Genomic DNA, 17,161 nt, shown 5'->3' on the forward strand with positions numbered 1-17,161 from the left:
CCCGACAGGTTTAATTTTGGCCTGTTATCAAGTTACTCCCAGAATCAGCGTTACTCAGTGTCAGCTGATCCGAGCTGCTGCCGCTGACATTTGTCGGCTGAAAGTGAGAAGCTGCTTCCTGAGTGTTTCTACACTGACGGCTGGTTTCACAGAGAATGGATGGCAGCCGCTGAAAGCACCATGAACTGTGCATCTCTTGCTGCGACTACCTGCACGTCTCAAGGCCTCATTCACAAAAGACGCTGTACTAATGATGTAACAGCACAAATATGTCAATGAAGTTTTGCAGCTGGTTGTTGTCATCCATGTGGCCTTTGTGCCAAGAACACAGCAGACAGAACACTGACAGAGAGAAGAGGAAAGCTACGAGGTTTTTTCTCTAAAACATGTAAATGTCTGGGCGTGACACCCACAGCAATGTGCTTCACTTCCCAACACATCTCTGAGGACACTGATAGTTTCACTGTGACAGTGTGCTGCTGTCGCTGCTGATCTTTGTGATTTTGCAGCAAGGCTCATTTGCATAGAAAGAGGCCAATTCTGCACCAAATACACTGCTGACGAAACTGAAGGGAACACTTAATGGTCACAGTGTAACAGGAAGTCAGTCAAACTTCAGGGAGGTCAGTCCAGTGATTGTGAATCAGTTTCAGCTGCTTTGGTGCAAATGAAAGAGACAACAGGAACAATGTTTTACATGTGGTGTCCACAGACAGTTTACAGTAATACTATTACTTTTTCCAGTAACTAGTGTAACTAATTACTAATAAAATGTCAGTTACCCCAAAACCAAACAACTGATCTTAACGTCTCTGCTGACTTGAAATACAACATCACATCAGCGGATTCATGTTTGCAATCGTCTCGCTGTGCAGTCCCGTCACAAAGCAGCGAGCTAATTATGAAGATGGACACGCTTTTTACCTCAGCAGCTGGAAATATTCCCGTTACTTTGATTTTGTCAGGAGGGAGGACGACAGGAACAACTGTGAAAAACATGTCGTCAAACCTCCGATCTGAAACACCTCGGCTACTACGACTGACAACACAACAACATAGGGCTCCAGGAAATACACCCCACCAAAGATGAGCCCTCCTCGGCAGCAGAGGTCGGCTGTAGCTCTGCACTGGCTAAACAACCCAAACTGGGTTTTACTGGTGGACAGCTGCAGACACAGCGAAGTGATGAAGCTGGCGGTTGGATATGTGGTGGATGAGTGACTCTCCGTCTGTCAGACAGATCTCTGGGAAATACTGCTCACAGGTAACTGAAGAAGAGTTAAAAAAAATATATACTTTGCAGGCCATCTAACCTCAGCTACACTTACCAGCAATCACCGACATTCTCACAGACACATACCTGAATTCTCACAGGATACACAGTAACATAATACAGTTTTAGAGTAAGGATCCCAACACCAATCCTTCCTGACTGATTCTTCTCTAGTTTGGTCTTCTGCTAGTGTCCTTGTCACTACTGGTAGCATGAGGCGGCACCTGCAGCCCAATCAGGTTGATACCAGACACCAGGAGACCGGCCGTTACACCAGGAGAGCTGGACAGGGCCGTAGAAGGGCATCAACCCAGCAGCAGGACCGCTATCTGCTCCTTTGTGTGAGGAGGAACAGGAGGAGCACTGCCAGAGCCCTACAACATGACCTCCAGCAGGCTACTGGTGTGCATGTTTCTGACCACACTGTCAGAAACAAACACTGAGCACATGTGACAGGAGTGAAAGAGTCTGGAGACGCCGTGGTGAACGTTACGCTGCCTGTGACATCATCCAACATGACTGGTTTGGCGGCGGGTCAGTGATGGTCTGGTCCCTTCGTTTTGTTGAGCAGTGTATATTCATACCACCTTGTTTAAATACGTGCAGATATCACAGGAGCACAGTTTGCTTCGCAGCGCAGTTTGAGGAGAATAAAAGTTGCACCACTTCTTTATGTCTTCTTCGTGCAGTGTAACAGCAGCACAATCCTGTAAATTCATTCTACTTCTTTTCTGTGCAAATAAAATAAATAAAATGAAAACTATCTCATCTGCACGTGAATATTTTCTAATCTGGCACGGAACAATAACTATGAAGGGAAATGACTCACATCCAATCATCATCATGGCCACGGCGAAGATCTTCTCTCCATCCGTGTTTGGTGCGATGTTCCCGAAGCCGATGCTGGTCAGACTGGTCATGGTGAAGTACAGCGAGGTGATGTAGACCGAGTCTTTGCTAGGCCCGCCCTCCCAGCGGCCAGAGCCCGAGGCGTTGAACCTGTACGGCGTCCCCACCGTCTCCCCCAGCAGGAACAGCCAGCTGTCCATCCTCACGCTGTTGGTGTCCTCGTCGATCACCTCGTAGTCTCCGATGCTGTACCAGATGCAGGCCAGCCAGTGGGCTGCCAGGCCGAACACGCACACCAGTAAAACCAGCACGGCGGCACCGTACTCGATGTAGTGGTCCAGCTTCCTGGCGACCCGACCCAAACGCAGCAGGCGGACCACTTTGAGAGAGCTGAAGAGACTGCTGATCCCCTGCAGAGGAAGAGGAGGAGGAAGAGGGACAGATGGAGAAAAGGAGACGAAGAACACACAAGAAAAAATGAAGGAAAGATTATTCACATTATTATTTTCAAGCTAAGAGCGCCACCGACGCAGAGATTGTTTGTCCCTGGAACACGACAGCAGGATGATACGAACCAAATCTTCCCAAAATATGTGACATTGAACAAAGTGATGAAAGTGTGATCTGACAGAGACGTGTTTTAAATCCTGAACTGTGACACAGACCTCTCTGTAGAGCGGAAACTTTTATTGATGCTTTTATTTTGTAAATGCTTTTATTGACTGAAAATGCTGCACACACACACACACACACACACACACACACACACAGAGTCCTTTTAAAGAATCTCTGTGTGGTGAGTAAACCTCATCAGTTCCTGTCTAACTAACCACAGTCCTCTTTTGCTCTGGGTTCAGTTTATTGATCGACTGACTGGTTGATCAGTTAGTTGGTCATCTGGTGGATTTATTGATCGAGGCAGCGTTCTAACTGGTCTGAAACACCTGTAGGATTTCTAACTGTACGTCTCATATCCTGTGAGTTAGTCTGAGATTGGAACCATCAGTCGGAGACCCCTCAGTCCACTGAGATTGCTACAAGTCTGGATGTTTTGGTCCCCAGATTCTGCCACAGAGTGAGCGCTCAGAGGAGGAGAAAGTTTCCATCAGGACAAGTAACCTGCGAAAAGCTGCGTAACGGGTAAAAATATGTAAATATATAAATTCACAAGTAAAACTGAACTACACGTGGGCGGGCAGCGGGAGAGACCAAAAATCTTTTTTTTTTTTTCAGTGTAAAAGAAAGTAAAAAGATGTGCAGTATTGTGTAATATGGTGACAGTTGCTTTTATTTTGAAAGTCAGTGACACAAGTGTAACCTTTGACCCCGTGGTCACATTGGTCACCGACGTGGAGGACTCCAGCCATGACACTTTGCAGCCCGAGGATGAGGTGGCAGCCTACATGGAGTTGGGATCCTTTGGAGGTTTGATGGTGGTGGAAGGAGCATGCTAACATGTTTCCTAACCTGGCAGTGATTGAATGTTTTCACCATCCAGTCAAAGAGACGTTGAATTCAAGAACGGAGAACCAGCGTCATGTGAGGGACTGGAGCCTGGGGGGGTTTGATCATGGGTGTGGGCCGGGTCGCAGGACTTTATGACCCGTGCAGGACTCTGCCGTCAGGCTCCAAAATAACATGATCTTCTCTCTTCTGCTTGGAGGTGATGAATTTACAGCTCACAGATATTTAATACAACACAGTCTCTGGCTTTTGTTTGTTGTTCATTTCGATCCATCGTTAGTGTCGTTAGCTTGTTTCCTATATTACATGACTGTCACTGTCACACTGGACGTCCTGCTGAGCCCTGTTCAAACTTTAAAACTTTATATGAAAAAAATAAAATTATTTAATATCCGTATTAAACAGCCAAATCTGATTAGACTGACATTCTGAGTCAGGTACAGGTCTACTGTGAGTCATGAAAGAACTGACCTGCAGCACTCAGAGTATTCTTCTTTTGACTATTAGACTCTGTGTCCACATAGCGTTTATTTTGCTCACTGCCGCATCTGTATTCAATTGTTCCCAATGAGGAGTGAGTGCATGTGGCCGCATGTGGCAGCCAGCCTTTTCAGAGCGCAGCGCCTTTTTTGTGTGGCTACTCCGAGTGCTTTAAAGCCTTTTTTGGCGGGGCGCTGGGGAACACTTCATCCCAGCAATTCATAAAGAAAAGTGCTGACACCGCTGGTCGCACACAACACTACCAGGTGCAGTTCACTCAGTGACCTCTGGCAGATACCGTTGATTCAGAGAGAACCAGTCGACTGGATGAAGACAAGGTAGAATTTAAGTCGGATAAGATTTTCTTTTGTTGACTAAAGTCCAGTTCTGACCAAAGATTCATGACAAGACGAGTTGAAACAAACACCTACTGTCAACGCTCCGTTCTGTAACGTTGTTAAAACCTGCAGGTTCACAGGAAGTGACCACCATGAGACGGCGTATCGTCTCTAGTCAACGACTCTCTGTGCTTCTGATCTGTAACGTCGACAGGAAGTGACCACCGTGAGACGGCGTATCGTCTCTAGTCAACGACTCTCTGTGCTTCTGATCTGTAACGTCGACAGGAAGTGACCACCGTGAGACGGCGTATCATCTCTAGTCAACAACTCTCTGTGCTTCCGTTCCGTTAAGCACATACAGCCAGCAGCAGCAGCAGCGACCCACTGTCCGACACCGGTACACTGTGAGGACATCTGTGGTCATTTTGACTTGACCAGCTGACTTCACTACAAGCTGATTGGCTGTTGAAACAGGTGACGTGCTTTAAAACCAGCCGTCGGCCATTTGACCAGCTGAGTGTCAGGTGACACCATCAGCCGGCTTGAGTCCAGCTCAGACCGGCCAGTTCACACCGCTGACACTTTTCTCTGTGACGTTCTCAAACAGTTTTGTTTCGTTGTGAATCTTTGGTCTGAACTGGACTTTAAAGAGTCCTTAAATTTGAAATCAAACATGATATTTTTCGGTTGTTGCTGGTGGTTACACAGATGACTCCAGCTCTGCGCTCTCCACCTACAGATTCACTCATTTGAAACTGCAGACCTGAGTACTTCCCCAACGCTGCTCAGAGGTCAGAGTATAAAGCCACATGTATGAGTGACGTTATGCAACATGACTGGTTCTGACTGAGGTCAGCGGTTGTTTTCATCACCTGCTTTTAAATCCCCCTCCACCACTCTCCATCAGAGCTTTTAAAGTGGGATGGATAAAGTCTGTATGAAACATGTATGAAACATGTATGAAACAGCCACTCTGCCTCCTACAGACACACGTCCTCTCCACGTTTGACTCGTCTGTCACCGCAGCCTCTCATCAGCCCACTCAGCCGCCTCTCCAGCTCCTCTCACCAACAACACTGTTTCCTCACTGGAGAAACTCCCACAATGCACTGCTGCTCCATCAGCAGGAGCTGAGAGACAGTGCGGAGCGTCAACGCCGTGACCGATGGCAGAATGAAAAGGTTGATTCCACCCTGATGGGCTGAAGCGAGGGGTTAAATCCCGGGACACTTCATCTCCCTTCACTCAACAACTTTGTTTTTCTCTTCTCTACAGAAGCCCACACAGGACATGGTTTCATTTCTCCTCTTGTTTGTTTTTCCTGTGATGATCGTTATAAAAAGCTCTGTGTTCCTGCTTTGATAATGATTCTGTGATGACGACGGTCAGCTCTGGGTTTTATTTTGATCACGACTCGATAAACAAGGTTTTATGATGTCAGTTTGTCAAACAGTTGGAACATAACGATCAAACCACCTGATCAGGACGGTGACAGAAGTTATTAACAGCACCATCACTGAGTTTAGTTTTTACATGATGTGACGCATCACATCCTGTCAGCTCTGGACCGCACCGTAACTATCAAAAGGAAAATTCCTCAGTATTTCCTCTCCTTTCCTCGCTTCTCCTCCTCCTCTGCTCTCACTTCTTCTCACACTGAATGAAAACAGAAACTTAACATGGAGCTTTACGTCATTCTTAAAATGTATACGCTGCAGGATTTGAGTAAAAAACAATGTCTTCACCAAATGGCTCTGAACACTGAAGTGCCAAAAACTGCAGTTCTTGTAATGTCCACTTGAGGCTGGCTCCAAGAGCGAGTCAGTCCCCATAGACCCCCCATGTTAACTTGACACAGGGTTCACATTTTCATGGACAACGTTTCAAAACTTTCACTTGACTTTTCAAGGACCCATAATAAAATGTTCATTTCATTTTACATGTTTGATTTTCTTTTTGTCTTCCACGACTTCTCCCGTCGCAGCCGTCACTTTGACCAATAGGAACACAGAGCGATCTGTTGCCATGGAAACTGTAGGACAACAACAGCCCAGCCTTTTAGATATTTCCTGTAGGGACGTTAGCACACAGAGTAAAAAGGAAACAGCAGAGGCACTTTATCAACCCGCTGAGTACTGCCATTAGCATCAAGCTAGCAAAGAATGTTCTTTCTTCATAATGGAGGATATAAAGGAATCAAACTCACAGATAGTGTCTGGTTTCCGGAGAAAAACTATTTGTTTGAGTGAACTGGCCCTTTACTTATATTTGGACATGAGACGAGCACACTTCAGAGCGTGCAGCGGTCTTCATGTTGAACAGCAGAGAGTCTCCTCTCTGACTCATCGGCTCTGAATCCACCAGCAGTAACATGTCAGTCCAGAGACACGTGACTGTTCGGACTGATGGAAAAAATATTCTTGCTGCTCTGCGGGAGGTTTTTACATTATTGCACATGTCAGCAGTTGAGCGGTGCTCAGTCATGACCTTCCTCTCTGCACCTCATTACATGCTGTGAGGTCACTGGCTGAATGTAAAACAGTCCACTCCATCATGTTGATTAGACTCCTGCAGTCACGCTGCATCCTCTTTAATTTCATGCCTCAGCTGGACGGACTGTGGCTGCACCACTCAGGACACACACTTTACTAACTAACTCATTTCAGTCTGAAACAGCAGAGAGAACGTTGAGTGTTGTTGTTGTTAACAGATCCCACAAAGAGTTCAAAAACCATAACATCTTAGTCCTTGAGCTAAACGTTGTCCCTGAGGTTTGGTGACTGGTGACAAAAAGGATGGAAGCACCTTTAACTATATCAAGAGCAATGACGATTGCAAAGAATGTGGATTTTCTGTTGCGTAAATAAGACACTGCGTTTAGGGAGCAGGCGGAGAAAAGGCCTTACTACAACAGACCGAATCCAGGAAGTAAAGCAAACGTTGAAGAAGAGTACACTTGCAAGATAAATGTGACACTTTCTAATGTCACAATGGAGGGACAACTACGCAGGTTGATTTTAGCGCTGCTCATCGTGGACTATATTGCTGTCATTGTTCATTTTAGTCAAACCATACAGTTTGAAAACGAGGCGCGGCTCCAACTAGAAAACAATGTTTTGATGCATTGGATGTGCTGAATGTGCATATTAAGGCAGTACAGGAGGAGGTGCACATTAATAATCCTCCAGGACTGTAACATGCTCATGTTTAACCCAAACAATGAGTCATGTGACTGCAGTTGCTTCACATCCAGGTCGGAACACCTTCTCACCACAAACCAACCGCACCAGAGTTCCTTTGGAACCGGACTGAGACCACCTCTTCAAGAAGGTCTCAGTCTGGTTGTTTTGGTGTGTTCACACCTGCACAAAGGAACCGCACTGAGGGGGCAAATGAACTTGAGCTCGAGTGAACTGAACCAAACAGGGCAGGTGTGAACACAGCCTTAGGGAGAGTCACACCAGCCACAGCTCTGAGAAACAAACCAGAATCTTCCTCTACAGTACAGAAGCGATGAACACTCTGGTTTCATCTCTGTGGAAGCAAATGCACATGACTTATAATTTGTATTTTTGTTTTGCTGAACTGTTGATAGGCTTTTTTCTTTCTATTTCCTGACATAGTGACAATGTTTAATACAAATTTGAATAAATATTTTGTTAAAAAACAAAACATATTTCTACATATTTTTTATACTGTCAAATTTTATAATTGATATTATGTCTTTACAATGCGTTTGTTTTTGGGCACCAAATCACAAGACAGGGCGTACAGCTTGGCGATACGGGATCACAGTAAAACGTATGTCGATGATGATGATGATGATGAACTGCAGTCATTTTTACTGGATATGGACCGACACAGATGGATCAGAACAGCGTGTCATGCAGCAGAAGGTAACAGACAGCTGTCAGTCAGTCTGCAGTGTTGCGGTCATTAGCGTCATTGTACACGCCCATTTTTCACTGCAAAGTTTGTGCTGAGGTGAGGAGGAAGTGAAAGTAGCGTGGACATGAAGAAAAGAGGTGAAAATGAGAGGAAGTGAGGAGCGAAGTGGCGGTGACACCGAAGAAGAGCTCGAGTTATCCTCAAAAACAGACGAAACTGTAGATAAAAAAGGTCACGTCAATAATTTGGAAGTGGTTTGGCGTCTTGAAAGGTGACGACACACGGACAAAGACGGGCTGTAAAATATGTCGTCGGTTGGGGCCAACCAGGACGGGAAACACAACAAACCTAAAAGGTGGCGTCCCAGCGACGACACTGAGAGCATGAAAATCTGCCCAAACTGCAGTAAGTCCACCAACAAGTGTTCAACGGCCGAGCACTTCTGCTGCTGTGGGCGGGGCCAGCGGGGCGGCACCAAAACACCAATCAGTTGTGTCCTGTTTTGCCGCCGTAACCCCGTATGAGAGGGGATGGCAAAGGAGCAGAGACATAACAGACGCAGTGTCGTACTTTCTAGCCAGAGACATGACGCCCATGAGCACCGTGGAGAAAGACGGGTTCAAGAAACTAATCAAAGTGTGAGGCTGCAGGTACGAGCTCCCAGGCAGGAAATGTGTTTCTCACACTGCTCTGTCGCAGCTTTACGATGAGCACTGCAGGAAGCTGGAAAATCATTTGGTCTCTTCAGATGTCAGACGTCATCAAGACACTTTTCAAACTCGCAGCACCTTCAGATTAAATACCGTGATAAATACTGATATCGATCAATAAAGAGAAAATTATCATGATAGTATTTTTTGCCATATCGCCCAGTCCTAGCGGAGCGGCTGAAGCTCAGTCCAGGGGGACTTAGCTTGGGAACCAGAGGGTCGCCGGCCCAAGTCCCCGTACGGACCAAGGCTGCGAACACTCCTGTCCATGGCAGCCCGCTCAGTCTGACATCTCTCCATTTAAGGCATGAATAGGTCCTGCTTGTGCATGTGTGTGTATTTGTGTGTGTGTGTGTATTTCGGGCTTGTGTGCCTGTATGACGACAGAGTGAGAAAAACTAAATTTCCCCTCAGGGATTAATAAAGTGTTTCTTCCTCTGTCTGTCTTTCTCTCGTATGAGCGACTGAGCTGACAATAAAACGGGACACAGCAACACACACTGTCGGTCGGCTGCTGTTTAAGGTGAATAAAAATCCACTGACCTCGTCGACGTTCTCAAAAGCGTTGATGACATCATAAGGCAGGCAGGACAGCAGGTCGATGACGAACCAGGTCTTGACATAGTTCATGCGGATAAGTTTGGGGTCAGAGATGACCTCCCCGGCCGGGCCGACGAAGGTGGTGTGGAAATTGAGGACGATGTCGACGAGGAAGATGACGTCCACGATGCTGTCCACCACTAGCCAGGTGACGTTGTTTTGCTTGGTTTTGAAGGAGACATTGTAGGGCACCATGATGGCGGTGTAGAAGGTGAGGATGAGGATGACCCAGTCCCACGTGGTCTTGAAGAGGCAGTAGTGCAGGATGATGTGCGGCGGCGTCTTCGGGGTTTCCTGTTTGTACTGGGGCAAGATGTCTGAGCCCAGCTGGAGAACCTGAGACAAATGTTGAAACAACCACATAAATTCTGTTTTTCTTTGACTTTTAACATTTTTATTTTACAGAAGAATATTTAAATATTTGTTGTGTTTACTTTGTTTCTGTGTTTTATGTCATTTGATGTGTTGAAACCAGTTATTTGTTCCAGTAAAAAAAAAAATAAAAAAATAAAATGAAGTTAAATGAAACTTAATTGAAAGCTGGGTAAGATCAAGACCTTTGACAGTTTAGGGCGTCTGCATTAAAGACAGACAACAGGTTTTATGACAATCAGACAAACACTCATTCATTTATGTTTAAATCTCTACCAAGCCACGCCCCTCTTTGAAAGCACTGTCACTTCCTGTTGGTCAACTGCAGAAACATTTTGGGGACATGCTCTAATGGTTAAAACAAAGTGAACAGAGTTTGGTGATGTTTGAACAAACCCTCATTGATTTATGGTCAAACTTTGCAAAAGCTTGTTGCACTTGTTTGCAACTGTGGCGCCCCCTATTGACTCATTTCAAAATAAATTATCACAGATGGTTCATCATTATTATCTAACATATCCTGTAAGTTCTGTAAAGATTGGAAAATCAATTTCTGTTTATAATCTGATTTGTGTTATCACACGCCCATTTTTGTATTTGTGCTGCCCCTAGTGGTCAATTTGAATGAAACTTTATGGATATGTTCCTTGTATGTGTTAAGACATTGCTTGCGAGGTTTGTGATGATTGTCCCAAAGGTTGTTGAGTTACGTGTTAAGCCACGCCCCCATCTAGAGTTCATTGGTCAGTATCTGCAGAAAGCAATGAGATATCAACCAGCTTTTCACAACTACTGATGAGCTTGAGCAGATGATGACCAACAGAAAGGTTGGTACAAATCAGACCTACGGCTTTGGAGGAAATGTCAAAAATGTGTTTTTCAAAAAGAAAGAAAAAAATCAAAATGGTGGAAAATTTCACAGTGACCCTTTTCGACTATGGATCCATGTGCACATGTTGTTTAACATTCTTTTTACTGTTAAAAACGAGTCTGTCCTGAATGAACAGGCGTCATGTTTCCTGAACAGCATTTGCACAACTTCCAATCATTGGTGAACATTTTATTTGTCTCTGATGTAATTTGTGAAAACCTTTCTGAAGAAAAAAATAAAGTCAAAGCAAAAACAACAGGGTTAAAACTCTTTGGGTTTGAACCCTAATAAACTCCACACAGCAGCTCTGAAACCAGCCGTTCAATCAGCAAAGATAATAAACTCATCGACAGCTGATGAAAATGTGACTGATCTTTGATTTAATTTCGTTGTCTCCTGTGTGAGTCCGCTCAGCCTCAGGGAGGAGGAGCATCCTCTGCAGCCGACGCACACTCAAGTTATCTTCACTTCCTGTCTGCACCACAGCATCTCTACTCCATGTTTGTTTGTGTGTGTGTGTGTGTGTGTGTGTGCGTACGAGTGGTGCAGCAGCCTGACACTCAGACAGCAGCATAAAAACAGTGAGGTAACAGTTACAGGTAAAAGAGCCGGAGCTTCTCGAAACTATGGTTGTTAATAATTTAGAATGGTAGCCCGTTTATTACCAGGAGATTAACGGGATTAAAGTTTCACACATCTGTGGGAAAAAGTGTGTATCAAAAGATCAATTTTGGATTTTCTGAATCGAAATCGGGTCATTGAAATGAAGATCGATTTGAACTGGATGAATCAATTATTTTAACCCAGCCCAAAGCATGATGTTGGGATTGGTACTGAAGGTAGAAAACTTATTTTAAACATAAACTTCATCTAAACCAGGCCTGCCCCCCAGGTGCTGTCAGCAAACCAGAGAGAACCTGTGTGTTTACGTTACTAAAGTTTTGCTCCTCCCTTGGACAGAGGTGTGTGTGAGACTACGTTTGGACGACTGGACAAATATTTTCACGACTCAAAAGCCGGCACGAGCCAGGCTAAAAATACAAGTTGATGCAAAGCGGAACAATTCTTGCAAATAGAAATCAAGATTCAATTACACTCAGTGGCCACTTTATTAGGTACACCTTGCTGGTACCAGGTTGGACCCCCTTTTTAATTCTTGGTGTCACAGACTCAACAAGGTGCTGGAAACATTCCTCAGAGAGTTTGGTCCATATTGACATGATGACATCACACAGTTGATCCATGATGAGAATCTCCCGTTCCAGCACATCCCAAAGGTGCTCTATTGGACTGAGATCTGGTGACTGTGGCGGCCATTGGAGTACAGTGAACTCATTGTCATGTTTGAGATGATGTGAGCTTTGTGACATGGTGCGTTATCCTGCTGGAAGTAGCCATCAGAAGATGGGTACACTGTGGTCATAAAGGGATGGACACGCTCAGCAACAATACTCAGGTAGGCTGTGGTGTTTAAACCATGCTCAGTTGGTACTAAGAAAATCTCCCCCACACCATTACACCACCAGCAGCAGCCTGAAGCGTTGATACAAGGCAGGATGGATCCATGCTTCCATCTGAATGTGGTTTTTCCAATCTTCTATTGTCCAGTTTTGGTGAATTGTAGCCTCAGTTTCCTGTTGTTAGCTGACAGGAGTGGCACCTGGTGTGGTCTTCTGCTGCTGTAGCCCATCTGCTTCAAGGTTGGACAAGGTGTTGTTGCTTCAGAGATGCTCTTCTGCACACCTTGGTTGGAACCAGTGCTTATTTGACTTCCTGTTGCCTTTCTATCATCTTGAACCAGTCTGGCCATTCTCCTCTGACCTCTGGCATCAACAAGGCATTTTGGCTCACTGGATATTTGCTCTTTTTGGGACCATCCTCTGTAAACCCTAGAGATGGTTGTGCTGAAAATCCCAGTAAATACTCAGACCAGCCCGTCTGGCACCAACAACCATGCCACGTTCAAAGTCACTTCAATCACCTTTCTTCATCATTCTGATGCTCCGTTTGAACTTCAGCAGCTCGTCTTCATCATGTCTACATGACTAAATGCACTGAGGTGCTGCCACGTGATTGGCTGATTAGATATTTGCTTTAACAAGCAGTTGAACAGGTGTACCTAATAAAGTGGCTGCTGAGTGTATATGAAAAAATATGCATTGGTTTAATTAAGATTTTTTGATTTAATAATACTTGATATATTTAATTTGTTCAAAAGGAACTTTTTTATTTGGGACAAAACTAAAGAAAAATAGATGTAACATGTCAGTTTAATTTTTTTACTTTCATCCAAATTCTCATTTTTTTCAGTGTGTGTGAAATAAGTGATAATAACTTGTCGCTCATGAAGCACTTTAAAAATAAAATATCTTAATATGACAAGCGTCCAAACAGTGACAACAGATTTCTTCATTAGTGCCAACAGTAATTATTTTCTCTGTGAAGTTAATGGAAAGATTAGTCACAGTTAATTACAGCTGAAGAACTTCTCAGCAACATGACGCCTGCCAGCAGGGTGCTGCTGTTTATAAAGTGCACTTAAAGGGATAGTGCACCCAAAAATGTAAATTCAGCCATTATCTACTCACCCATATGCCGAGGGAGGCTCAGGTGAAGTTTTAGAGTCCTCACATCACTTGCAGAGATCCAAGGGGAGAGGAGGTAGCAACACAACTCCACCTAATGGAGGCTGACGGCGCCCCAGATTCAAACGTCCAAAAACACATCATTGAAACCACAAAATATCTCCATACTGCTCGTCCGTAGTGATCCAAGTGTCCTGAAGCCCCGACATAAAAAGTTGTTTGGAAAAACATCATTTGAACTCTGTTTTTAGCCTCATTGTAGCCTGTAGCTCTGACTGCCTCTCTGGGCACCGCGCTCACATGTGTGCGAGACCAGTGAAAGCACGTGAACACACATGAAGGTGGTGCCCATGTCTCACGGTCTCACATGAGCGCGGTGCACAAAGATGCAGTTAGAGCTACAGGCTACACTGGCTGCGGTTACATGATGGCTTCTCATTCAGAATGAAATAAATCTGAATGAAATCATTCTGAATTAAAGTCTTTCCAGGTAGTTTACATGAGAAATATTCATTCTGAATGAGGGTTTACACGGAGATCAGTTTAATCGCCTGTATTCAAGTTCGCGCAAGGTTTGGGGCAGGGAAGATTTCTGATTGGATAGGGGGCGGGGCGGATGTTACGTGTTTACGTTTACTGGAAGAAAACACTGTAGTCCTCGCTCCGGATAACAAGATGCTTGACGACGCCGTTCTTAGTGTCTTTTTTGGGCGTGTTTTGCTGATATTCTTGAAGCAGCAGTACGACAACAACCTTGTTCTGCTAATGCTTCGTCTGTTGAGGAGGAGAAGGGAGGTAGAAGGTCGAAGAAGGGAGGTAGAAGGCCGTGCTGTGGAGAATGGAAACCGGTGAGTGCAACGAGTCCGACTGCTCTATCTCAGCCTGTTGCTATGCGCACTGTATACGTCATGGCGCGAGAAGGGCAAGGAAACGAGCATGTGCAGAAAGACCGGAATGAACTTAAAGAGGAATGAGTGTATACAAGTGTGAGAAATTCTTTCATTTGGAATTAGAAACAGAATATTCCAGCCCCTTACATCGGATTGAATTTTCAATCACACTGGCCATTTTCATTCTGAATTAGGTGTTTACAAGATCACTTTTAATAGGAATGAACTTTCATTCAGAATGAAAAGGGAATTAAACTGTCCATGTAAACGCACTCAGGCTGAGGCTAAAAACAGAGTTCAAATGAGGTTTTTCCAAACAACTTTTTATGTCGGGGCTTCAGGACACTTGGATCACTATGGACGAGCAGTATGGAGATATTTTGTGGTTTCAATGATGTGTTTTTGGACGTTTGAATCTGGGGCGCCGTCAGCCTCCATTAGGTGGAGTTGTGTTGCTACCTCCTCTCCCCTTGGATCTCTGCAAGTGATGTGAGGACTCTAAAACTTCACCTGAGCCTCCCTCGGCATATGGGTGAGTAGATAATGGCTGAATTTTCATTTTTGGGTGCACTATCCCTTTAACACATTTTACTTCTTATCTTGTGAAACAACAAGTCATGAAGGATTTCTATTGTTCCGCAGCTTGTTGGCTCAACTGGCAGCGACACTAAGCAACACGGGGCCAACACACGCCCACACACTGAAGGTCAATTAAAGCAATGAAAAGAAAAAAACCTGTTAAGTTTAAAATAAATGCTAACACAGGACGCCTCAGCCGAGTTCCTCCACCAGCTGCTGAGAGTGTCGTCTGTTTTCTGACGCACTGACGCAACTGACTTCAAGTTTTGATGATTTAACACTTCTGAATTCTGTTTTTACTTTTTTTTTTAATCTTCATACAGAGATTATTGTTGCTGCTGTAGTGCACGAGGAGCTGTGATCTCACCTCAGCCAGCCGTGAGTGTTTGTGGACGTTCTCTCCTTTTTGGACAGCCGGAGCGAGCTGCTGAAGAACTCCTCGACTGCTCGTCAACGCACGAGTCAGACGGGCGAATTTACCCCAACCTGGCAACCACAAACAACAAAGGTTACGATATTTTAACTCTAGTTCTATTAGCACAGGCGGAGCCCTCTTCTGGACTCTTTGGGTAATACTCCTCCAGTCATGAGCACACGTTCACACACTGAGATCTGAATAAATAAATGTAGCCAGCCAATCAGGAGGTGCCTACCTGAATCCGTGTGGAACTCACAGTATGTAAATAGGTGGCTCGCTGCCGTCAGACATTCTATACACACTTCAGCAAGAGGCGTAGGAATGACAGGTCCCCTTGGTAGAGGGGGAATATTGTAACACTCATTCTTCTATCTCACACAGGCTCCACCCCCTAATGGACTCTTTGGGTACAGTGGGTAGAGCCCGATGAATGAATGCCCTTGACCCAGCCACACTGATCCTGGCCCCTGACCGGCTCAAGGTTAGTTGTTGAAGCCTGCCTACTTCTTTATTACCCAGGCGGCCGCTGTGGAGAAGTGGGGGCCCCAGCTAACACATGTGGTGAACAACCGAACTGGGCAGAGCTTTGGCGGAGCTTTCATCCTGCAGGGGTTGAAAGGTAAGCACAGACACCCTGAACATCACATTTCCTGCATCATCAAGGTGCACGGAAACATGTTGGTGTATCAGGTGCGACACAGCTGACATCAGAGTCCTGCACGCGTCCACGTTTTAAAACCTGCACCCACCCATACCGTATAGCTCTGGGTATAACAAGCGCTACCACCAGTTTTTCCTCCATTATTACAAACTGTTAACTTGATGTTGTGACCACCACAGAAGGCCCGGCTCTCAAATCATCCCATTGCACAATGGGGAAAAAGCGGAGATGATGTGGGGCACTTTTCCGAGTTGAAGTCCCAGTTCAGAGTGCTCCAGCTAAACACGCAAAGCGTGACGCTACTGTGGCTTGATAATAGTGATTTAGCTGTCAAAATAATGGAGGCACAGTGGTGCAGTGGTTAGCATTGTCGCCTCACAGAAAGAGGGATCCTAGTTCAAACCCAGGGTGGGGGAGCCCCTCTGTGTGGAGTCTGACATGTTCTCCCTGTGTCAGCGTGGGTTTCCTCCAGGTGCTCCGACATGTTCTCCCTGTGTCAGCGTGGGTTTCCTCCAGGTGCTCCGACATGTTCTCCCTGTGTCAGCGTGGGTTTCCTCCAGGTGCTCCCACATGTTCTCCCCGTGTCAGCGTGGGTTTCCTCCAGGTGCTCCCACATGTTCTTCTCGTGTCAGTGTGGGTTTCCTCCAGGTGCTCCAACATGTTCTCCCTGTGTCAGCGTGGGTTTCCTCCAGGTGCTCTGACATGTTCTCCCTGTGTCAGCGTGGGTTTCCTCCAGGTGCTCTGACATGTTCTCCCTGTGTCAGTGTGGGTTTCCTCCAGGTGCTCCAACATGTTCTCCCTGTGTCAGCGTGGGTTTCCTCCAGGTGCTCTGACATGTTCTCCCCGTGTCAGCGTGGGTTTCCTCCAGGTGCTCTGACATGTTCTCCCCGTGTCAGTGTGGGTTTCCTCCAGGTGCTCTGACATGTTCTCCCCGTGTCAGCGTGGGTTTCCTCCAGGTGCTCCGACATGTTCTCCCTGTGTCAGCGTGGGTTTCCTCCAGGTGCTCTGACATGTTCTCCCTGTGTCAGCGTGGGTTTCCTCCAGGTGCTCCGACATGTTCTCCCTGTGTCAGCGTGGGTTTCCTCCAGGTGCTCCGACATGTTCTCCCTGTGTCAGCGTGGGTTTCCTCCAGGTGCTCCCACATGTTCTCCCCGTGTCAGCGTGGGTTTCCTCCAGGTGC

General features: G+C 45.7%; 1 protein-coding gene across 1 annotated transcript in view; it reads right to left on the minus strand.

Annotated features, from left to right (window-relative positions):
• Nucleotides 1–17,161, minus strand: part of kcnh1b (potassium voltage-gated channel, subfamily H (eag-related), member 1b) — an 84,352-nt gene that overhangs the window by 47,214 nt on the left and 19,977 nt on the right. Inside the window, exons 5-7 of the mRNA XM_033624764.2 lie at nt 15,270–15,388; nt 9,549–9,941; nt 2,103–2,532 (exon numbers count right to left, since the gene is read on the minus strand). Of these exons, the coding sequence (XP_033480655.1) occupies nt 2,103–2,532; nt 9,549–9,941; nt 15,270–15,388 (942 nt within the window). The remainder of the gene's footprint in view (nt 1–2,102; nt 2,533–9,548; nt 9,942–15,269; nt 15,389–17,161) is intronic.

This window comes from Epinephelus lanceolatus, chromosome 3 (genome assembly GCF_041903045.1).
Source record: "Epinephelus lanceolatus isolate andai-2023 chromosome 3, ASM4190304v1, whole genome shotgun sequence".
In the NCBI taxonomy this organism is placed as follows: domain Eukaryota; kingdom Metazoa; phylum Chordata; class Actinopteri; order Perciformes; family Serranidae; genus Epinephelus; species Epinephelus lanceolatus.